The sequence below is a fragment of the Xenopus laevis genome, chromosome 5L (assembly GCF_017654675.1).
Source record: "Xenopus laevis strain J_2021 chromosome 5L, Xenopus_laevis_v10.1, whole genome shotgun sequence".
Taxonomy (NCBI): Eukaryota; Metazoa; Chordata; class Amphibia; order Anura; family Pipidae; genus Xenopus; species Xenopus laevis.
In genome coordinates this window covers 122,055,805-122,081,067 of record NC_054379.1, presented here as the reverse complement: position 1 = coordinate 122,081,067, position 25,263 = coordinate 122,055,805, and the positions used below count along the sequence as shown (strand labels likewise).

The 25,263-nt window shown below is 39.2% G+C and overlaps 1 protein-coding gene across 2 annotated transcripts in view; it reads right to left on the bottom strand.

Moving 5' to 3' along the window:
* Window positions 1–24,830, bottom strand: part of ppm1l.L (protein phosphatase, Mg2+/Mn2+ dependent 1L L homeolog) — a 147,782-nt gene extending 122,952 nt beyond the window's left edge. Inside the window, exons 1-2 of one of the 2 annotated variants that reach the window (XM_018263745.2) lie at window positions 24,364–24,830; window positions 23,736–24,258 (exon numbers count right to left, since the gene is read on the bottom strand). In XM_018263745.2, coding sequence (XP_018119234.1) covers window positions 23,736–24,134 — 399 coding nt within the window. In that variant the 5' untranslated portion in view covers window positions 24,135–24,258; window positions 24,364–24,830. The remainder of the gene's footprint in view (window positions 1–23,735; window positions 24,259–24,363) is intronic. The other variant, XM_041563351.1, reaches the window with a different exon arrangement.
* Between the last annotated feature and the right edge of the window lie 433 nt (window positions 24,831–25,263).

Sequence of the window (25,263 nt, the reverse complement as noted above, 5' to 3'; positions counted from 1 at the left end):
CTTTTACTGTATCTAACCAATGGAAGCTTCATGACTTCAGTGTAATAAATAGATTGGACAACAGATGAGACCAATATATAGAAGCAGCAGTATTTATTTCTATGAAGTAACTTACGAAAAGGTGAGGTCCAGGTGCTCAAGTCCCAAGCCTTTCAGCTTAGGGGGTATGAATACAAGCTTTGAGTGAAACCATTGCACCCAAATGTCTCTTACTGTATCCATCTTGTATCCATCTCTTCTCAAGTTAGTTCATTAAAAGGTAAACTGTAATACATGACTTAGCAGCACTTATTTTCGCCTTATCTTGCCTTAACCTTCGACATCACAGTATGAAATAGGTTTTTATGGGAATATAATATTCCTTTTCCACATTTGGATGAGTGGAAGCTTCTACATTTAAAACTACAAAGATTTGTTAACTTGTGGCCCCATAGATATAATGAAAACTCCCAGCATTCCACTGGCATTTTCACTGGCATATTCAATTTTGAAATCTGACATGGGGCTAGACATATTGTCAGTTTCCCAGCTGCCCCAGTCATGTGACTTGTGCTCTTTACTGCTGTACTGCAAGTTGGCATGCTATGACCCCCTCCCCCCCCCCAGCAACCTAACAAAAGAACAATGGGAAGGTAACCAAATAGCAGCTCTCTAACACAAGATAACAGCTCCCTGGTAGATCTAAAAACAACACTCAATAGTAATAGCTAAGTCCCACTGAGACTGATTCAGTTACATTAAATAGGAGAAATAACAGCCTGCCAGAAAATAGTTCCATCCTAAGGGTAAGGCCACACTAAGCGATAGCGCGGCGATTTGACTCGCCGCGACTATTCGCCGCGACTTTTAATCCTCAATCGCTGGTGAAACTTTGGCGCTGGCGTCTATGGGGAATCGCTGCGTAAAAACACACGCGGCGATCTTTTTTCTATTGTCGCTCGAAATCGCCTCGCTAGGCGATTTCGAGCGACAATAGAAAAAAGATCGCCGCGTGTGTTTTTACGCTGGCGATTTTGCGCGATTTCCCATAGACGCCAGCGCCAAAGTTTCACCAGCGATTGAGGATTAAAAGTCGCGGCGAATAGTCGCGGCGAGTCAAATCGCCGCGCTATCGCTTAGTGTGGCCTTACCCTAAAGTGCAGGCACAAGTCACATGACTGGGGCAGCTGGGAAACTGACAATATGTCTAGCCACATGTCAGATTTCAGAATTGAATTTAAAAAATTCTGTTTGCTCTTTTAAAAATTGGATTTTAGTGCAGAAGTGTGCTGGAGTAACACTATCAACTGATAGTTTGAAAAAAACATGTTTTCCCATGACAGTATGCCTTTAAAGTATTGAAAATACAATGTACTGTTGCCCTGCACTGATACAACTAGTGTGTTTACTAAATAAACTCTACTTTAGTTTATATAAACAAGCTGCTGTGTAGCCATTGGGGCAGCATTCATTAAAGCACAGGATAAATAGTAAATAAGTCCTTTAGAATTCCACTGTTTACTGAAAAGCTTATTTGTTGTCTGCTGTGTATCCTGTGCTTCAATGGCTGCCCCCATGGCTACTCAACAGCTTGTTTATATAAAATATTGTAGCGTTTCTATAGTAAACACACTATTTTTATCAGTGCTGGGGAACAGAACATTGAATTTGTAATACTTTAAAACATTTTCATTTTTTGATGGTACTGTTCCTTTAAGCCAAAACCCTGCATCATGGAAAGCATGAAAGGAAGAAGAATTCCCTTACCCTGTTTACTATGGACAAAGAAGCAAAACCTACAGATGAAAGAAGGAAAACCTGTCATCTATCATGTTCAGTGACTGTAATAACCTAGTCCCTTCAGTGATAATTTATGTCCATACATCTCATTCTCTATGAATTTTTCCAGATAATCGTTTAAATCAATGAAATTTCATTAACAAAAAGAAACATTTCTGATAAAGCATTTTTCTGCTAGAACTGTATATTATGCTTGGTTGCTTGCATTGTGGTCTTGGAGGGAAACAAACCAGTTATAATTATTATGACTAAGCAAATATGAATTTTAAAACATTATCATCACAATATGACCTGTCTGGAAAAAAAAATAGACTAATAGTTAAAAAACGTTTCAAGTAAGAATATGTTAATAGAAAAGATTTTGTCAATTCGAAATTGCTAGAGATGCACCCAGACAAGAATTCAACAAATAGGTGAGAGCTGTTACCATTGGATTTTATATAAATCTACCAGAAAATGTAATGAATTAAAATACAGGTATGGGATCCGTTATCTGGAAACCAATTATCCAGAAAGCTCAAAATTATGGAAAGGCTGTATCCCATAGACTCAATTTCATCAAAAATTTTAAAAACGATTTGCTTTTTTCACTGTAATAATAAAACAGTAGCTTGTACTTGATCCAAACTAACATATAATTAATCCTTATTGGAAGAAAACCCAGTCTATTAGGTTTATTTACTGTTTACATGAGTTTCTAACAGACTTAAGGTACGAAGATCCAAACGGAAAGATACGTTATATAGAAAACTCCAGGTGCAAAGCACTCTGGATAACAGGTCCCATACCTGTATTTTCTATTTAAAAAGATAGGACATCTTCTTAAGAACAAAGACTGTGTAAGCACACTACTTGAGATGTTCAACTACTTACAAATGAGACACAATCCCTATAGCCAATTAAAACTCCTACCAATTACAATGTCTGTAATCTAACTAGGGATTTGTGGTTGTTCAACTCACATGGTTAGGTTCTGTCCATGTGATAAATACCATATCTTTACCCAGTGGTCAAGTCAAGGAAACAATAATGCCTACTACCACCTAGTTGCTCCAAGAAGGCTTAAGCTGCCATACATGTCCATAGTCAGATGCCTGCTCCTTCCATTTGGAGTTACAGTGTTTGCAGGTCGCTAAAGCCTGGAAGGGAGAGTGGGCAAAATTCAAACCACAAAGATGGCTTTCCCTGCAATAACTGCACCAGACTTATGCTTGCTGGGAATTATAGAAGGAATAATTACTAGAAAAAAGCAAAAAAGGAGGTTTCACATAGCCCTCTTTTATGCCAGAAAGGTAGTACAGTATTAATGGTACTAAGGCTCCAAGAGTGGCAAGCTGGCTGTTGATGATTATCTTCAGGCTCCCCTGATAAGATTGACAAAAACCATGGTGGGTTTTGGTGGGATGCCTTGCCTAGAAATGGGGTATCAATTGGATTGATACACGGCAATTATATCCCCTTCCTGATATAATAAGGCAGATTGCCTGCACAAAGTCTCTCTCTTTATACAGAAATTGCATGTCAGGCAATGCCAATGATTTGTACCAGCAGCACTGATGCGTGCCCTAATCTGTTTGAAACTGTGCCTCTCAAAATTTAGCCTTTTCCATATTTGGCTACTGGATACCAGGCTGTCCTGTCTACATCAGGACAGATGGGTAGTATGTAAAATCTTATTTGGATTTCCATTTGTCACTGCACAATTTACCCATACTTGATAAATCTGGTCCACAAGGTTGTTATTCCTGCAAGTCTTTACAAAATAGAATTTAATGAAAAAAGTGCAATTCTGTGCAACTTAATAGAATATGAAATATATTTAATATTTGGGTTTTTTTTCATATTTTTAAAATGATTTGTAAATGTAATAATTGAAACTAAAACTCTGCATAGGCAGCCAGTCTGCCAATCAAGCATAAAATAAAAATAGTATTCTGCTGCTAAACAGCATTTATAAGCCTTACACTTAAATAAAGGCTTCCAGGAAACAAAATCTGGCATAAAATGGTCAGTGCTGACTTCTGCACCAAGACAAAATGATTAATATTTCATTTCAAAGCATGTCATAAATAAAAAGCTGAAGAAAAAAATTTCAGAATCATTCAATAATAATCCCCGGTGGCATGGTAGGATGATAAATGGCTTCTCTACGTAGGAATGCTTGCTTATGGCAAACGTAAGAAACCTATCAGGGCATTATTCTGGGTCACTTCCAATGCTTACAGGTAATGTTTAAAGAAGCATAAAAATGCAAGCACAAAATAATTTGCACTTAAACAAAACTCTCCCTCTGGTCCTTGCATATATATATATATATATATATATATATATACATATACACACACATTCCTTGCAACACTGAGCCTGCTCTGATGAATTCCACACAAATAAATGCAAAATGCAAAGTACAGTTGAAAGGTAGCCTTGGAATGAACACTTGCCTTGGGAAAGTGTTTTTCCCAGAGCTACCTTTTCATGTTGTTGTGCCTACACACACACACACACACACACAAACGCACAACAGTGAATAATGCTAATGTTGTTTTTGGTGCTGCCCTTCACATACACACACTAAGAAATCTGGTTTGGAAACTAATACATATTGAAGTTTAAAGTTGAATTTTTTACCTTTCTTTTTTTGTCTTTCCAAAGCCGATCTGGGAGAGAAGGGGGGTAGTGATGTGCCGACTGGGCCGAAACTCAGGTTTTAACCGGCATTAAATGTTCTGGTCGGAAAGGGCTTCGAGTTGAGCGGTTCCTTCCGCTCTCCATGCCCGAGACCTAACACTGCTGGCTTCCAGCTCCTCCATTAATGGATTCACACCTGCCCCGTCCCTTTCCTAACATCACTGGGGGGTGAGGTGGGCACAGGACTTTAAATGGAGGAGCCGAGCTGGGTCAGGTGCAGGTTGGGTGAGGGCTGGTTCTTAAAATCTGGACCGGCACATCATTAAACCAACTCTATAAACTATTCTACATTGATACATTAGTTGAAACATTGCTTATGTTTTGTGGTCCTGCAGAGCCCTGAGTTTCATTAAAGGCAGCTGTTAGAATTGATACAATAATTGCCTAATGTTCCAAAAAAGCTGCTGAGAAAGGTATCAACTAATGTAGTAAATTAGAACAGTTTAGAATCTGCACCTGCATCATTGAGTTGCTAAAACACCAGAGGGAGGACCATTAGGGGGGTTATGTACCAAAGTTTGAATTTATCTCAACATTTTCTGCTGCAAACTCCGATCAAATCCGCTTGGGTTTTTTACGCTTATTTATTATTACATTTTCCCGCAAATTTGCTTTGCGGGAAACAATCCGATTTTCATGATTTTTTACCCGAAAACTCAGATTTATTTTGTTTTTTTGCCCAAAAACCTCAGGGTTCTGCATGAAACCCAACGCACATCAAAAAATCATTAGGACTTCTCCCATTGACTTATATGCAGCCTCTACCGGTCAGAGATGCCGGATTTTCTGATTCAGACTTTTCCATCCTCAGGGTTTAATAAATGATGAAACATTGGTGATTTTTTAAAAGTCTGATTTTATAAAAAGAAAAAGATCACAAATTTTTCATGATTTTTGCATTCAGGGTTTAGTAAATAACCCCCTAAATCTTCAATTCTGGAAAAACAGACAAAAATAAAAAATGGAAAGCAATTCTAAAAAGTCTTTATTTCTGGTGAACAGTGTGAAAACAACCGAACTGAAATAAAGTACTTAGAAGGTGAACAACCCCTTTAAAAAATAACTATCCCGATTGTTCAGACTTTTCATTTTCGTAATAATCTAACCACTGCATCAACTACAAAGCTGAGAGATTCCGACAATAAAAAAAGGGAACTATTTTGTAACATGATTGGCTTTAACGTGTAGAGAAATTTTTCAGCAAACAGTATGATGCGTATTAGAAGTTTAAGTCCCTAGTTCACAGCTAAGAATGCTTGAGAGGAGCACTTCAATACTCTCAACTGCTCAGAGTTAAAGTTCCCTCTAAGGTGTGTGCTAGTACGCACGCACACAACAAATTGTGGTCCGCACAAAGAATTTTGTATGAAAACACATAATTTTGCACTAATTCTGACCTGATTAAACTGTTTAAAAAATGGCACACAAAAGTTTAAAATGTCCACACAAAAGAATTTTTTTTTTGTGCACATAGCCAAGAAGGAATTAGAGGGAACATTGCTCAGAGTGTTTATAATTTGCTTGATGTTCACCAGAACAGCATGAAGATTTAGTCTAACTAGAACTGGCACTGCCATGATGTTACACAGACTATGATAGAGATCAAATATAAGAAATACACTGTACATTATAACTGAAAAAATATTAAAATAAGCATAAAAAAATAGGTATTCCAGCAGGGCAGGGATTGGGGGGCACCCATCTAAATCCCAGTATCAATTGCTGTTTCACACACCACCCAGAAGACATCTGTTGCACTCAAGACTGTAGAGACAGGTAATGTCAACCACACAGCCCTGAACTTGAGGAAGCCTAAAAGGTTTAGCAACCCCTGTAATCTCTAAAATTCATTTTAGCATCTCACACAATTGTCACAACAACCAATCATCAATGAAACACACCACAAACAGAACTAAATGCATCTCTATTGCCAATTTATAGAGCTCAAAGACGTTCTGCAAATCTGCCGCCCTCTATGTATTTCCAAAAAGGAGATCAACAGAGTACAGAAGGCCTCTCTTGTCAGAATTTATCATTTGTAGGTTTTCATCAGCGAAACACCAACCATCATAATAAATCATGCATAGCATTGTCACCCACTTAGTCCCAGCACAACACTCTTTGTTTAAGTACCTTAGGAATCAGGCCTCCATGAATGATCCATTGAAGACACTCTCAATGCTGGGGTCAGAGGCTTCAGATAAATCATAGGACAGTCTTGTACCATGAAGCCACAATCTGGATGTAGTGTAATTGAGGGCAGCTGTCCGGGAGTTTATCTCCCAAGCTGTCACTGCAGGAGGCATTCTCGCAGATCACACAGGCTTTCAGAGCTAGATGTAGGTTACTGAAAACCCCATTTAAGCTCATTCTTGGTTTCACTGATGCACACTAAAATGGTTTAACATCTGATTTTCAGTTCACTGTGTTTATCCCCAGTCAATATTAAAATAGTCTTGTGAAAGCTACAATTTGCAACAAAGCCAACTGTAATTGGAATACAGATCTAATCCCAATTCTAATTTCACTTTCCCCAATAGTCAGACACAACTAAACTGTGTGATTTACTCAATAGGAGGTTACTAATCTTATTTTATGTTGATAGCAGAAGTCAAATTGTAAGCTCTTTTTTGGACCCTGTCTGGAGAGTCACGACATTTTTTGTCTGGCGGAGATCGGTCTCTGCATGTATTGCAGATCATACGATTATTAATAAGAGACTGTCCCCAGCTTTGTTGGACATAACTTTTGTACAATTGCTGTCAGGGGCAGAACATCGGCTGATCAGTTTTTTTACTACTTTATTTGATCTGAATGGTTAGTGGCAGGTCGGGAGATGGGGACGTCCAATCGTTCGAGGATTCGTACGATCGGATCTTTGCATCTATGGCCAGCTTTGTTCAAATGAATCCATGGTTGCTAAGGTATTTTAAACCTAAACAACCAGATTGCTGAAATCGCAAACAGCTGCTGTATAAAAAGCTAAATAACTCAAAAATCACAAATAAAAAATTGTAAACTGACTAAGACTATCACCCTCTACTTCAAACTAAAATATAATTTAAAGGTGAACAGCATCTTTAAAGGAAAACTATACCCCCAAAATGAACACTTAAGCAACAGATAGTTCATATCATATTAAGTGGCATATTAAAGAATCTTACCAAACTGGAATATATATTAAAGTAAATATTGCCCTTTTACATCTCTTGCCTTGAGCCACCATTTCGTGATGGTCTCTGTGCTGCCTCAGAGATCACCTGACCAGAAATACTACAACTCTAACTGTAACAGGAAGAAGTGTGGAAGCAAAAGACACAACTCGGTCTGTTAATTGGCTCATGTGACCTAACATCTATGGTTTGTTGGTATGTTTGTGAGTACAGTGAATCGTACGATCCCAGGGGGCGGCCCTTATTTTTTAAAATGGCAATTTTCTATTTATGATTACCCAATGGCACATACTACTAGAAAAGTATATTATTATGAAAATGGTTTATTTAAATGAAGCAGGATTTTACATATGAGCTGTTTTATGCAATATCTTTTTATAGAGACCTACATTGTTTTGGGGGTATAGTTTTCCTTTAAAGAGCTAGAGCAGATGCTATTTATCGGAGAGACTTCCAATGACTGGGTGTAATTATACGAATCAGAGCAGTGCAGTCACCTTTATGACATACTGGACTAATGTAGTGGCCATGAGGCAGATCAAAGAGCTAATATTTGGGCAGCTGCTGGGTGCTGTTAGGATGTCCCAGAAAACTGGCTTCACCAGCGACAGTATCAACTGACACTTGCACCTGTGTCATATACTGTAAGGGGCTAGTTGGCATTTTTTAAGAGATTATCTGGTATGAACAAGTTTACGGTTTATATTACACATCGGAAGCATAAAGGAACAGAAATCATCACTTAGATTTGGCACAAACCATAATTCCCACTGAAAGAGTTCATACAGTATATCAAAAATAAGCAAATAAAAAAAATCCAACAGCACACATGCACTGGAGATAGTAATTTCTGGCCTATTTAATACTCCACGAACTAGCTAAATGGCTCTCAGTCTCCATTCTGATTCGTAAAGGACAAATATATTCCTATCAATTCTCTGTAAAGGATGTTTTTCCTACCTCTGCTCTATAGAGAGCAATTTACAATTCTGCTCCCATTTTAGCATACAGCAATCGCCACTTGTCTATATAAGTACATGTTAAACATTAATATTGCATACACAAGCCTTATCATGCAAACAGATATCCCTATATCTACATGGGTGTGCAAGGTGGTAGTGGGTATATAGTGACCATTGAATTTGAGAGAATGTGTGGTTTGCTCCCAGAATAGTTTTTCTCTTCACCATTATACACTTACACTTGAATGCCAATAAAGGTATGGGGCCTCTTATCCAAAATGCTTGGGACCAGGGGCTTTCCGGATAAGGGATATTTACGTAATTTGGATTTCTATACCTGAAGTCTTCTTAAAATCATTAAAACATTAATTAAATCCAATAGGATGGCTGTCCTCCAAAAACGAGTAGTATATTTTAGATTGTATCAAATAGAAGGTTTTATTATTATAGGGAAAAGAGAAATCACTTTTGAATTATTTGATTAAACTGGAGTATATGGGAGATGGCCTTCCAGTAAATTGGAGTTCTCTGTATACCAGTTTCAGGATAACGGATCCTATACTGTACATGATTTTATACAAATTATTGTTTAAAGCTTACAGAGTAAACATGTGGTGAGGTTGCCAAATGAACAGATTTTTGCTCACTTTGGCCACCCATGTGGTGTTTCTAAATATGCTGATCATATTTGGGAAAAACAAAAGTATGATCACTTGTATCACCTTTTAGTGAATTCCTTTTCCTGATGAGGACAGCCTGTAGTTCCATACAACCACATTGAGGTCAATTCGGATTGAGAGGTACAGGTATGGGACCTGTTATCCAGAATGCTTGTGCCTAATAGGCTGGTTTTGCTTCTAATAAAGATTAATTATATCTTTATACAATGTACTGTTTTATTGTTACAGAGAAAAAGGAAATATGTGGATAAAATGGAGTCTGTGGAAGATGGCCTTTCCATAATTTGTATCTTTCTGGATAATGGGTTTCAGAGTAACGGATCCTATACCTGTACTATGGTTCTGTACGACATTGGGGATTAATTGTTTAGGAGGGGAAAATGCAGTTCTGGGGCCCTCTGTCTCTCCCGCCAGATAGCCTTTCTAATAACCTGCCTGTGACAGGCTGCAATGAAATGACAAAGCCAATGAAAGCAGACAGCACTAGGGAACAATAACTGCAGTGGCCAAGAAATACTCTATTTTTCTGCTGTGAATAATTATTGCTGAATTCCTTCTCTTTCTGGAATGTTTTATGGTAGTTACTATTTTAACACACAGAAAATCGATTATATGGCAGAACTTGCCTTCCCCAGTAAATACAAAACGGCCAGTGAATTTAACTCTAGGGGGCAGATTTATCAAGGGTCGAATTTTTTTAAAAACAGGTGAATAGGATTGATCTACAAATTCAATTCAAGGCTTTTCACCCAAAAAATAAAAAAAAAATTTTTTTTCTTCAAAAGTCCACCAAATGACTCCAAATTGATTGTAGGAGGTCCCCCTATAGGCTAAAACACCAATTTGGTAGGTTTTAGATGGCGAATAGTCAAATCCGAATTCTTAAAAGGACAGTACATGATAAATTTCTAAATTCAAATCGAATGTGGACTATTCCCTAGTCGAAGTACACAAAAATAAATCGAAATTAGATTTTTTTAAATTAAAAAATTCACCTCAACCTTTGATAAATCTGCCCCCATAAGTGCTAAAGAAAGTTTAGCGGTTCAGCAGTAGAACAACAAGTACCCAACAAGTAATACTTTCTTCTTAAAATGCTGACTGCAATAATCTTGTTCCCCCACCAGCAACATTTTAACCAGTATGTGTTAAAACAGCACATTAACATGACACATATAAAACAGTTTATTTTTTTTTCAACTTTGCTTGTTGGTGCTTTGTCACACACCAGCACCTTTACTTGGTGAACGAAATGTAAATAACACAAGGGCGTTTTTTTTCACAAGTTGGGTTCTTGTTTGAGACACAGGTTTCAATACCTTTTTTTCCCCAATGCAATATGCTGCAGGATTTCACAAAATAACATAACAGAGAAATGCATGCAGAGTTCACAAAAAATGCAATTTACTAACAAAGGTGCTAATTTGCAGTGCACAGTGTTGGACTGGCCCACCGGGATACCAGGAAAACTCCCGGTGGGCCCAGGTATCAGTGGGCCCTTCTGATCAACCAATTATTTGCCTTGTATATCTATACCACAGCCATTCCCCCATTTCTAAAAGAGAAGAGAGGAAATGGAGGGAAGAATGGATGATATGTTTGGATATATGTAAGGAGAAATTATTAAAATAATAAAGAATGAAGAAAAGGAAGAAAAGTGAATGAAGAAAAAAAGGAAAAATAATTTGGAGAGTGGGCCTGCACTGAAAGGTTTTCCGGTGGGCCCCAGACATCCAAGTCCGACACTGGAAGTGCAGTTGCCAACAGCAGCTAATGAGGTCTTTGATTTCAGTTTCCATCTTGCAGTTGACTGTTCTAAACTAATTGCATGTAACATCTCTGAGGTGGCACAATAGATGGTTTGGGCAGAGAGCCCTAACAATTGAAAATGCAGAAAGTAAAAGGGGCTGTGGCACATTTTTATGTCCATATCTGCCAATGCACAATACACTGGCTGACATGGGGCATGGTCAGATGATATTATCAAACCTACCCAATCAACAAACAAACTGATATCAATCATACAAAAATAATGGCTGGGGTAGTCCACTCAACATATATATGTATGGCCAAGTTAAGGCTGAGGTTTCCCATATATTGTCCTTCATTATGATGAATCTTTTTTTTTTTTTTAAAAAAAAAATGAACATAATGTTATCTACGCTACGCTGCAAATCTTATCATTTAATTGGAATCACAACACATCTCAAAGTTGTGTTTCCTTCAAGCCAAATACTATAGTTGTTGTATGAACAACTGAACTGGTTCTGGATAGGGCAGAGTGATTCACAGGATAGGGGGAACTAAGTTCATAGGCCTAATACAGAAAGGCAACATACTCCAAAATAAGCCAGTTGAGTTTACAGTCGATTGTGAGGACCTCTTTTTAAGGAATGAATGTTCACATAGGTCAGACTGAAATGGAATGACAAGCTACTTTTAGGTTTTAGAAATTTTTTAAAAATGTGTACAGGTCCTCTGCCCACAATTAGAGTGTAAATAAAAATGTTTATTGCCCAAACAATTAAAAAACTTTTTTATAGTTTGTTGGAAGGCTTAAATATGTACAATTTAAAGGTTAACCCAGAGCACCTATCAGCAGAAAATTGCACCGACCCAGGGTTTACCAGTGAGCACCACTGAGCGATCCTCTTCCGGCTTCTTCTTGCTTCAAATTTCCGGGGGCAAATGCATGCGCAGTTGAACGAAATATCTGAGGGCGGAAGAGAAGTGCTCTGTGGTGCTCACTGTTTAACCATGAGCCGGTGCAGTTTTCTGCTGATAGGAGCACTGGCCCAGGGTTTCAGGTAAGTCAATACAATCACTAGCGGGTGCCTAACATTTGGCACCCCCAAGTGAAGAATGCCTTTCCTTCTCCTTTAAAGCAGAAGAAAAGGTCCAATCGTTGGGGGGTGCCAAATGTAGTCACCCCCCCTCCCCAAAGACTGTAATCACTTACCTGACACCCCCGGCCAGCGCTCCTGTTAAGCAGAAAACTGCACTGGCCTGGGGTATATGCGTGTTAGAGATCCTCTTCCTGCTTCTGTCTTTGCGCCACATGTACATGCACAGTAGAGTGAAACACCAAACTTTAAAGAGCAACTCCCAAATAAAAGTAAACTCCCAAATAAAAGTCAACTCCCAAATAAAAAAATCATTCTTAGCACCTTTCCAGTATACATTTATTTAAAATAGGTCTGTGCTTTTAAAGTTATTTGTAAAAACAATTGCTATTGAAAGCAGCATTTGCTCAATGCCTGGTTGTTATTTTCTAAACAATGTTGCAAAAGTCTTAGTTTCCCCCTCAAAGACAAGTCTGTTAATCAGCTGCCTTGTCTTACATTGTATCACATTGTATCAACAGTCTGAGCCATCAGGGCAGAGAATAGTTATACATATACACATAACTTAAAAACTAAAGAAGACTTGTAATTTATGTATATTGCAAAGCTTAGAATTATGTTTTCTTTTATTAGGCAAAAACATATTTTTTGGGTTGACACTCCAGCCAGCTTTTTCACTCTACTGATCATGTGTCGGCCACTGCACTTTGAAAACAGTAGAAGGGAGGAAGCTGATCGCTTGCTCGCAAGAACCCGAGGCTGGTGCAGTTTTCTCCTAACAGGAGCACCGGCCTGGGGGTTCAGGTAAGTGATTACAATCCTTGGGGGGGGGGGGGGTACACTAACATTTGGACAACCCAATCAGGTTGTTCACCTTTAAATAAACAATTTGCAATTGGGCTTCATTTTTTAAATAATTTATTATTATTTTGAATTAGTATTTTATTTAGCAGTTCTTCTGTTTGCAATTTCAGTAATCTGGTTGCTAAGATCCAAATTATGCATCGATTTGCATAAGGGACTGGAATATGAATAGGAGAGGGCCTGAGAAAGATAAGCAATTAAAAGTAACAATAAATTTGTAGCCTTGCAGAGCATTTGTTTTTTAGATGGGGTTAGTGACCCCCATTCAAAAAAATGCAAAATGTCAGAAGAAGGAGGCAAATAATTCAGCAGTTTTCTCTGTCGTAAAACATGCCTGTATTTTAAATGACAAAGAGGAAAATAAAAGCAGTGTCGGACTGGGACACCAGGGGTCCACCCTAAAAGCCTTAGATTAGGGGCCCACCAAAACACCTTAGACCAGGGGGCCACTCTCAGTAATATTATTCTTCCTCTCCTCACTCAACCTGTATTCTGCTAGTCTCTTTTTGTTACATACTATAATCTATTATTCCATCTATTTAGCCTCTTGTTCTCATAGAAATAGGGAATGACCAAGAAATAGGTCAAATGTTTAGCAGCATGAGGGCCCACTGACACCTTGGCCCACCGGGAGTTTTCCTGGTATCCCTGTGGGCCAGTCCGACACTGAATAAAAGGAAAAAAATACCACAACAACAACAATCTGGTTGCATTGTTTGTACAAACATGGATCAGCAGACATGCCCTGTCATGCTACTGCCCTTTGCTAGTGCCCTTACATTGGCCCAAACTAACTGTATTATCCTTGGGGAGACAACCATATCTTCTTGTCTCTTCGGCTGATATGATCTCACCCAAGGAAACTATTTAGCGTCTCATAAAGCTCCTTACCTGAATTTCATATTATGCTGGCACCGTTATTTATTAGTTCTTGAATAATATTAAGCTAAAGAATTCTCATCTTGCACCCCAGGGTATTAGAATGAAAAAAAAAAGGCTACAGAACATGAAGATATTTAGTTAATGTACAAATACCATTACATCTCCACATTAATCTGTTTCTTCCCTGCACCTAGGGGAAAAAGCACATTAATAGCACCGCAAACGAGACTTTGATTATGACACATTTTGCTTGTGGTTACAAAGTTAGAAAATGATCTTAGTAAATGGAACGTTCGGGACCCCATTAGCAGAGGTTGTTATTATCTTTTGGCTTTATATGTAGAGATGGAGAGCAACTTTACTTTGAGAAACCAAAATGTGTCTGGATTATCAGAGAAACAAGACTGTTATATCACTACAAAAAAAAATGTGTTTATTGAGTGAATTAGAAGACGTTATATTATAATCAGAACACAGACATATATATACACACAACAGCAGTCATATTAATACAGAACACAGCATTCAGGCTATAACTCCAAGGCATGCACCAAGTTGTACGCAGCAGCTTTTGAAAATTCATGCTTTTATTAACCCGTCACCAGCTGAAAATGCTCCCCTGTATGTTACTAGACAATGTGCTTTGTTTTATTAACTTAAATATAACCCCAAAATATTGAATCTACTTTGCTGGCACTCTTATACCTGCTTTGGCAGCAATGTCCAGTCTATGTCTTTGGCAGAGAAAGGGTTAATCGGTCAAAATATTATCACGTACAATGTAATGCTGTAAAACAAGACATTATATCAGATGAGATTTCATTTTCAACTTCAATGTCACAACCAACCAAACTGACCTTGAAGTCACCTTCACTGCAGACAAATACTGCTGCTACATTACGAATACTTTATATAGTCTATCAACACGTGACAATTAATCTAATCCTAACGCTAAACACTTGGTAAGCAAAACATTAGTTAGTTTGTTTTCTTGATTTTTTTTTTTTTTTTTTTTTTTTTTTAAAGGTGCATTAATGCTTGTAATTGAAACAAACAAAAATCAATATACTGATTGATGGTACAACACCACAACCAAAATAAATGTATGTCTATAATGATGATTATAATAATACAGACAGTCACATTAACTTATACTCTCCTAGGATTTGTGGTTTGCTAGGGCAGCCCCAGTCGCATCACAATGTAAATTGATGCAGACAAAGTAGACAGCTGCCCATGTGGCAGTTATTGTATGGTGGTCCATACAATCACTAATGTATTAGGCGCCACAAGCTGCTAATTATTAGAATTTTGGGGATGGTCGAATCATCTGGACCTAGTCTGAACGGGGCACATTTTACTGGGACACCAAGGGACAATGATTTCTTGTGGAAATACATAATTAAAACAAACTGTTTCCAGCTAGTTGCAGAAATTATTCAGACTTATCTTTTTGCTGCTGTCTGACACCCGTTACTATGTGTGACTGGGTGAAAATCCTCTTTGCAAAAGTGGAAGGTGCATCAAGCAATCAATAATGACAGCTAAAAATAAATCAGTTCACACACCAATGGGTAGCTTATACACACACACATAATGCAACACTCCTCTCTGTCACGGGTAGTTTGGGAAGAAATAACTTAAAGGGAGAAAGTGCTCTTCCCTACTGCTGCAGATCCTGCAAGCATTGTGTCTTTTATTGTAGCTACTGAGAATGTATAAAAGCAATATTTAACATTTCTCTACATTTACTAGCAATAGACTAACATAGGCAGATAAAAAACATACAGCCTTTTTTGTAGGCAACAGGAAATTTATTCTTTTGCAATTGTTGCGAAAGAAACAAACTATTAAAAAAAAAAGGGGGGTTTCCCACGAAAACTTGGTCAGTTTCAACAAAGCTGTTGACCACAAAACAGATCCGGGTGCTTCTCTCTTTATCTGCATGTGGGATTTTAGCCCCGGTGAGCATCATAAATAACTGGTATGCCAGAGCTTTTTTTAAATATTACTTGTATAAAGCAGATTCATGTGTAGATTCATAGGACGCTGGGAGCTTTGGTTTGCTAACAGCTGGGAGGTTGGCCATTTCTCTTGGAGACAAGAAAGAACAAAAAATAGCTGAGGTTGGCTGGCTTATTATACATTTGTTGAAAGGATACAAGCATACCATACTTATATTAATAAATATATCTATTTAGTTTGTATGTATATGTAATTACTGCTGGGCAGTAACTAAATATGGCAGTGGTTCAGTATCCATTATTCTGCTAAGCTTTCTTATATCAACCACATCAACCACAATGGCCTTATCTAATGTAGCTTGCTTGAAATAAACTCTAGCTACATTACTGTCTAGCTGAGGTGTTGGTATGGAAGGTGAACTCTCACAATGTTACTGCTAAAGTCTCAGAACAGCTCGGGCAATTTGCTGCCCTGCCAAGTATTGTGGGCAGGTCAAGCCCTGGTGTCTCGGCTGACACTCCCCATTTCCCCTATCTAGAGACCCAGTGTAAGGCACTACTAGACACCCACCTTCTATCTAGCTTAGAGTGAGACTCTATTTCAGGCACAAATAAAAGTAATTTTCTTGATTGTATTCCTTTATCTCATACACCTGTAGTACTCAAAATGTAACCATTTTAAAATAAATAGTCAACTTGCAAATAACTGATAAGATTCCATGCAGGATGATAAACTGATCATTTCACATTTGTTTGCAATCATTATTGCGCCTGGAAAACACTTCAATCACACCTGAAAAATAATTCGAAGATCCTGCTACGTAACAGAAAGCACCCACTAGATAAACATATGGAAATCCAACAGGCCCCTCTCTGTGTGATCTGTGCCAGCGTTCTGCATGTTACTCTCTGGCCCAACACTTACATAGATCTGTCCGACTCTGTTTCCAGGAATGCTACTCCACTGATCCCTCGCAACAGCTGAAGGAAAATCTGAGCACCCAAATCAACACACACAACAGAAATAAATAGAAACCAACGCAGAGATTTGCAGTTTCCTTTCTAAATCCATTCCTGAATCTGTTTTCATTGACACTTCTTCACATACAACTCCTGATTTCCACTGTGTCTAAAGCTAGTACACAGAAAACCTAACTGTGATAAATAAATAGACTATAACGGGTATCAGTCACTTATATAATATGTAGGAACTCAGCTTGGACTGCTTCACGGTTAACTAGGTGTGGTTTTGGCATGGAATAAAAAGTACAGGAGAAAAGTAAACTGCTACTTAGAAAAGAAAAACAGTTGCAAGTGCTGCCAGGTAGCACACGTCACCTTTATAAACAAGACTAGGATAACCGGGACAGACAGGCTTTTCTCTCGCTGGTGACACTGTTATCCAGAATGCTCAGGACCTGGGGCTTTCAGGATACAGATCTTTCCGTAATTTGGATCTCCATACCTTAAGTCTACTAGAAAATCATGTAAACCTTAAATAAACTCAACAGGCTGGTTTTGTCTCCAATAAGGATTAGTTTAGATCATGTACAAGGTACTGTTTTATTACTACAGAGAAAAGGGAATCATTTTAAAAAATTTAGATAAAATGGAGTCAGGTTTTCCGTCACTCAGCTTTCTGGATAAGGGGTTTCCGGATAATGGATCCCATACCTGTGCAAGCATTTACTAGGGGATGTAGGGAACATCTCCTGGGTACCCTAAAAATTTCTATCCTCCATAGGATTCACTCCAAACCATGAAGGCTCAACAGAAGGCAGTATTAGATACTTTCAATGAGCTCTGCTGGGCTGCATATGCTTGCTGTGAGAAAGCCAATAACATCTCATCTCTCAAATGACCGAATGACAACACATTGGCAAACACCAGGTATCCCCTTTTGGCTGCCAATTCTGTCCTTGAGTTGCACAGAATTGATATTGTTATATACTGCCAAGGGATGATTCTACATAAAATAAAATTACTAGGAAAAAAATCTTCAAAAGCATATCCTTCTACTTCATGGTCAACACTTTACATTTATGTAGCACCAGCAAACTACTGTTTAGGTTGCAGTTTCCCTCTTCTTGCCTATCTCACAGAGTGGGAAATGAGACAAAAGCAAATAGTGTAATTTTTTTTTTGTATATACAGTCACACAACTAGAGTGGGCAGCTCCCCTTGTCTATAGTTTGCTTCAGTGACTTGATACTATGCAAGAAGAAGTAATAGATTGGTACTGAGTTGTTCTTAAATTATTTTATAAAACAGACATTTCTGAAAGCAATACAGGTATGGCATCTATTATCTACATTTGGGGTCTTTCTTTAATATGAAACACTCTGCCTAGAATCCTTGAAAAATATTTTAACATTACATATTCCCTTAAATGTAGATTTCTACTGCTCTAGTTAATATCAAGTACAAGGAACTACATTCATATTACAGTAGAAAAGAATGTCTGTCAAAAGAGAAAATGTACAGAACCAGTGCTTGGAATGGTACTGCTGATTCTTGGAGCACTGTGGCTAACAGGTTTCTGGATAATACATGCCAAGCCTGTAGTTTAATATTGTGACTGATTTTAGCTGCTGAATAGAATTTCTTAATAATCAGGTGCAAGAGCACGTTCCTTTCTTTAGAGGGATTATGCTCGCTGATATTTACGCAAATTGGTGGAACATTTCTAATTACACACTGAGCAGATGAAAAACATAACAAGATATTACATATTCAGACAAAGGAGCCATTTATAGCTGAAACATTTTTCACGACCCACATGATTAACTCAGTCCTGTCTTGAGACAATAAAAGAAATGGACCTGGATAGGTCGAGTATTCAGTCCCTAGTCCAATTCTCTCTTTTTAATGAATAATAAATACTAGCTGGAAATGTTGTTCTCCGTGATATGTTTTTACTTAAACTCATTAATGTGACACTGCCTAAAACATACTGAAATTTCCATTTGCAGAAGTATCCAATACAATTATTTTGTGGAGCCACCTTTTGCAGTCATACCAGCATGACATAATTTCCAGGCTTGCACACTATTTGGGAATGATTTTATCCCATTTTTCTGGGCAAATTTACTCCAAGTTGCTTAAGGACACTTTTGCACCAAGATATTTAAACAGTGCTACAGATTCTCAGTTAGACTGATAACAAGGTATTGAATGGTAGGATGATTACCTTTTTGTTTCTGAGCAAATCTAACATTAATTCGGATTTTGCACCAACCTTTTTTTTTTATTCCATTTCAACAAAATGCCCACGTCTAGCTGATGAATTGGAGCCCCACAATATTATACAATCACCATAGCTATTTCCTACAATGGTCCAGTAAAATCCCTAAACTCAACTCATCTGGAAATCTGTGGCACTATTCAAAAATTGAGGCATGACAGTGTCATGTGACTAACCTGAACACCCTGGAGCAAAACTGCCTAGAACAATGGGCCCAAATCAATTCCAAGCAGCAAACAAAGTTGGCGTATACTTTGCCAAAGAAGACTCAAAGCTGTTTTGCTGCCGTTTTTGGTAGCTCTACAAAATATTAAAATGCAGGGATGCTCTATGATCTGTGCAGGGCTGTTTCTGCCTCAGATGACCCTCTATATCCGCTCCATGCTTACAACTTTAATATCAGAGTGGTTCAAAGGGGGCGCATTGCTTGTGCAAAGAGCACTATTGCTCTTTCTGTACTAGAAGAGACAAAGTTCCATTTTAAAAAACAACAACCCAAATTATCTATGTAACTATGTACCATCCCTTTACAGAAGGATAGGTTGAAACTAAGTACGCTTTATCTATTTAAATACACAAGAAAATCCTCAAATTAATCCTGTTCTGAGTCCTCTGTCAAAAGAAACACCATATTTCTTTCCTTCTATTGTGTACTCATGGGCTTCTGTATCAGACTTCCTGTTTTAAGCTAAAACCTCCAGGGCTAGGGCTTGAGCATGCTCAGTTTGCTGCTCTCTCCCTCCCTCCTCCCTTCCCTGCTGTAATCTGAGTCCAGAGCTATGAGCGAGCATGGAGAGACTCAGGCAGGAAGTGATGTCACACCAAGCCAATATGGCAGCTGCTATCCCAAACAAACAGCGAGAGCTTCCAGAGCTGTTACTCAGGTATAGTAAAGCATTCTGCAGAATAAATGTAATGTGTTATAGTTTGCACTATTGTGGCTAATGTATTGGCAATAAACTGCTTCAGTAGCTTTCCTTCTCCTTTAAAGTTACTAGGGGAAGCTTTTGCCTGAGGCAAGATTGTCACCTTACCTCATGGCAGGCAACCCGGGATTTGTGCCATGCCACATGCTGTCTAGCATAACAACGTCAAAGGCACCCAGCAGGGAAGGGATTAAATAATAAAAAAAATCAGAGAGGACCAAATTTCAGAAAAATGACAGAACTGTTATAGGGTCTGAATACTTTTGCAAGACACTGTAGACAGATAAACACAGAGCTAGTATAACCGACTGTCTTAACACACTGACTCCATTAAACAAGGTTTCTTGAAGGTAACAGTTTAAATCCTAAAACAAACATGAGTAAATCTGTGCTGGAATTTCCCAGTATGAATACAGCGGCTAATATATTGCTAGTGCTTTCTGGCTGCCATAGTCTCATAGAAGTCTGGATTCTGAATAAGGTCACAGTCAGGGAAGGGTAACCTGCAGCCCTCCATATGTATTTGAACTACACAGACAAATTACACCTGCAGTGCACAGTTAGTTTATAGAACTTTCAAACACAAAAGTAGGTTGGTATTGATGTAAATAAGATTAAGCACCACAGACAACTTCTGATCATGATTCCATGCAAAGTGCCCATGGATCAACATAATCTGCAGCTCTCTTCCTTCCCTCTGTGTGCTGCCATGCTGTTGCTGCTATAAGAACCCAGCCATGATTAGAGCTGCTTAGAAGGGGAGCTGCCAATGGTGTGGATGGAAGGAAGAATTTCATTTTATGCATCAATTCCCACTGCATAAAGCAATAATACAATAGTGCATAAAGCAGAGAGATGATAAGAAAACTTTATGGCAGGTTTGAGGTTGTTCATTGATCCTCGTGAAATCACTCAGACACTGGGGCACATATAAAATACATTTGATTTGCAGAGCCAGGTGGATGTTGTTACGGTATAGTGTTGCTGACACTAGTGGGTTTCAATCCTTACTTTCTACATGAACAGTGATTAAACATTTAAATGCCCAATTTAACATGAACTAAAACTTCAGCTGTAGTTCTGACAATCATATCAAGCTTGCCTATCACTGATATACTGTAAATTATCTCTGGCAGTTATTTATTACACTGACACTTATTGGTATATCATATTGTAATTTTGAACTACAGGTATGGAATCTATTATCCAGAATGCCTGGGTTCACCATCATCATCATTTATTTAAAGAGCCAGCAAGTTATGTAGCAAGGCTTACAGATTACAAAAAATAGGATCGGAGGGCCCAACTCACAAGAGTTAACAAACTAAAGGGGTTACCTAGATAAGCGATTTGGCTACAATTTAAACATTAATAAACCCAATAGGATTGTTTTGCCACCAGTATGGATTCCCGCAGCTTAGGTACCGTCTCGTACAAGGTACTGTTTTATTATTACTCAGAAAAAGCAAAACAAGAAAACAAATTTTGCTTATAATGGGCAGTAATTTGGAGCTTTCTAAATGATAGATCCGATACCTGTACAGGAAATCTCTCTTTCCCTAACAATGCACTTGTTATGACTCTACCCAGAATAGAGATCGAGAATAGCTGAAGCTTTGACAAGAACTAGGAAAAAGGATTAGTACACAGCAAATGATGTGTGTGATATTCTCTGTAGCTAAACACCACCAGAAAGCTTGAGTCTCGCGGATGGCGCTCTTATTACAGACAAGAACTGAACGAGATGTTTAAAAGACATAATGCCGGGATTTAAAGTAACGCAACTATGAAACACTTAGTTTTAATACAGAGACCAGGGGCTGCTCCCATGCAAGCTTCTGTGAATGGTGCAGTTATAAAACTTTGATTCAGTGTGTAGTAATGTAAAAGGTACTTCTTAGAAACCAAATGTGCTGATATTCCAGCAGTGTAAGCTTGTCAGACAGCAAAACGCAAAGCATTTGCAGGCCTAATTGCAATAAACTTGAGAAATGAATACTGTGCATATAAGTACACAAACACCTTCATGGCATAATTTACAAGATTAAGCTGCAAGGCACTGAGAGCACATTCTCCTTCAGGCACTTTATAAATAAGATTTAATGCAGCAACCTGAAATACAAACTGAATGCCAGATAGTGAAATATAAATTCTTATTTTTCATCCACTTCAGTTCAGTATCGTTCACTCGTTATCTGAGCTAATCTGTATACATGTGTATAGATATACCGTATATCAAGAAGGAGCTGGCTTTTTTATAACTATTTCACTTTTGATCTGCTGATTTTAGAAGAACTTTTTTTTCCTGTACATATTTCAAAAAAACTCTCTTCACTTTGTAGGATTTTTTAAATTAGAAAGCCAAACAGACACTTCTGGGAATTGTAGTTCAGCAAATTCTAATTACCAACCCATGTCAGATACAGTCTAATTTACTCTGTTCAAGTTTTCTTTCAGAGCTTTTCTTTCAGTATTCACATTATATGATCCTTATTTTCTCCATTTACCATAGTGACTCTGAACTCTTCTAGTCCGTGCACAGACCCTCACCTCTTTCACTACCCACTGTAAAACTCACTTCTTGTGGTTTCTATACAGATCCCCATTTCTGCTATTTCCAATAACTAATGCTCATGTTTTTTTATTCTCTGTGCTGACCCTAACTTTTTCCAGCTTTCACCTTGCCAACACACTGAGCATTTGCTCTTTAATTTGTCCAAATATACATGAACTTCTTTTCATCCCCGCACCCTAATTACCCATCCAGCTCGCCTCCTGTTCCCACTGACCACCAATCCTTCAGCACTTTCAGTTCCTCTACAGACTTCTTTTTTAAAATCTTCATAACAAACATTATATCTCTGTCCAGTGTGTTGCATGATTTATTCCAGTCCTTGTATTAAGTATCACACCTTCAGGTTCTCATACTAACTCTTGCCTCTTCCTATGCTCACACTGACCTCCAACCCTTTAATGTATCAGTGATTCTCATCTCTTTCAGCTCCACCAGAGTCCTTTTCCAATACTCAAGAAGTATCAATCCTTTATGTCTTCTTACTGAGCATCCAGTCCTTACACTGAGCATCACCTGGTCCAGTCATTATACTGAGCATCACCCGGTCCAGTCATTACACTGAGCATCACGATATAGCAGATTGTAGAGTGGTAATGGCAGAGCTCACCCTGATTGGCAAATCTCCTCCGGTCGCTGCTCCCGGCTTGTACTATGTACCATCTACCTCGCAATTAGTGAGCGCTGATCCAAGAGGGGAAGACATTTATAATATCAATACGGCTTTTATTGAAGCACACATATATAATTTACAGCAGTGGGGTGCAAACTTGTTTCAGTCATTACACTGAGCATCACCCGGTCCGGTCATTACACTGAGCATCACCCGATTCAGTCATTACACTGAGCATCACCCGGTCCAGTCATTACACTGAGCATCACCCGGTCCAGTCATTACACTGAGCATCACCCGGTCCAGTTGTTACACTGAGCATCACTCTGTGCAGTTGTTCTACTGAGAATCAATCACTTTGTCCAGTCCTGTGACTGCTCATCACCCCTTACCATTTCTCCATGACTGCCCCTTGTTTCATTAGTTCCTATTAAACCTCTCACTAAGAAACTTCCAAACATATCAGTATCTCTATTTACTTGGGTGACCGAGCCCCAATCTCCATGCTACCCTACAGCTATGGGCACAATCAGTTGGGCACATACCTCTCCTCCATGTCCATCAAAGATGCCGAAGATAGAAGGGTGGCTCTTGTTGAGCAGGTCAGTGATGATGTCGAAGCGGTCCTCCATGTGGTCCCTCCTGCCCTGGATGGAATAGACGGCCACATTGTTGCTCTTGTACTCCCAAGTCTTGGACAACTCCGCTTCCATCACATCGATCCCTCCGAGGCGCTCGTTCTGCATCATCTCGGCCACCTTGCCCTTTACCATCTGCACGGCGTCCCTGCTGGACTTCACGATGGTCTTCACCTCGTCCGTGTGGAAGAAGTAACTCCACAGGGCCAGGCTGATGCACAGCAAGAACAGGGTCTCCGGGCGGAGTAAGAAGTAGCGCATGATCCTACCCAGGAGAGACAGCAAAGTCATGGTATCCTCTATCATTTATGTGCCGGGAATGGCCGGGGAGGGGGCGGTGCGGGCTGGAAGGAGGGGGATCAGTGCATGGCACTTGCCAGGTGTGACCCTCTCTTTCTCGGCTCCTCCCAGGGGATCAGCTCTGCAGCACCTAAAACAAAGGGTAACTATTACTATCACTATCACTAGCGGCGGCTCAGCAGGGGGAGATCCGCTAATGTGGTGCTAGTGGGAAGCAATACGTAGCCCCGCTTACCTGTTCCTATGTACGCCACCAATCAGACAGCACTCGCTCCCTCCAGTCTAGTCGCAAGCAGCACCTTGCGGAGCTGTCAAAAGGTGGAAGCGCCGGCTGTTCTCAGTCTCTCGCCAACACCGGATCAAACCTTCATTCACGGGGGGGGGGAGTCTCAATGCAGCGCGGAGTATAACTTCCAGTCCGGCGAACGGGTGCCTTATTGCCCATCTTACTGCTCTTTTCACCGAGTGCTAAGCTGGCGCTGTGACTTACTTAGCTGATGTGCCGCGCACGTGCTCTAGCGTTCCACTGCAACACCTAGTGCCCACCCCTATGTTTTGGTGTATGTGGTACGTCCCGGTGCTTACAGGAAAACTGCAAGCGAGGAGGGACAGAAATAATCGGATGTCGCGAGGGCTGCGCTTGGGTCTCCAGTCACACGGGACAGCTGCAGAGGGTCTGCTTACTGGCGAACCTTATCCAGGGACCCTGCTGGCGCTCTTTATCCGGCAGCCAGAGTGTACTGCAGCCCTATTATCCAAATCATTAGAGTGCTCTGGGAGCTGTAGTCCTATAGGAGCTGCACAGACGCAGGTTCAAGTTCCGAAGAACATGTCACGTGTTCTAATGCCGGCTATGGGGTCAGCGTGTGGAAGGGGCTAGTGCAGTGATTAGGAATTACATAAAGTAAACTACTACCCAATATTGCAAGCAAGTCACTCATTCCTTTATTCCTTGTTCAGATTCAAATCTCTTTTTGAAATCAATGCATGGTTTCTAGGGTAATTTGGACCCTAGCAACTAGATTGCTGAATAAAAAGCAAAATAGCAACAGAAATAAAAAATGAAACCAACTACAAATGGTCTCAGGGTATCACTGGTTACATGATACTAAACGTAATTCAAAGGTAAACAACC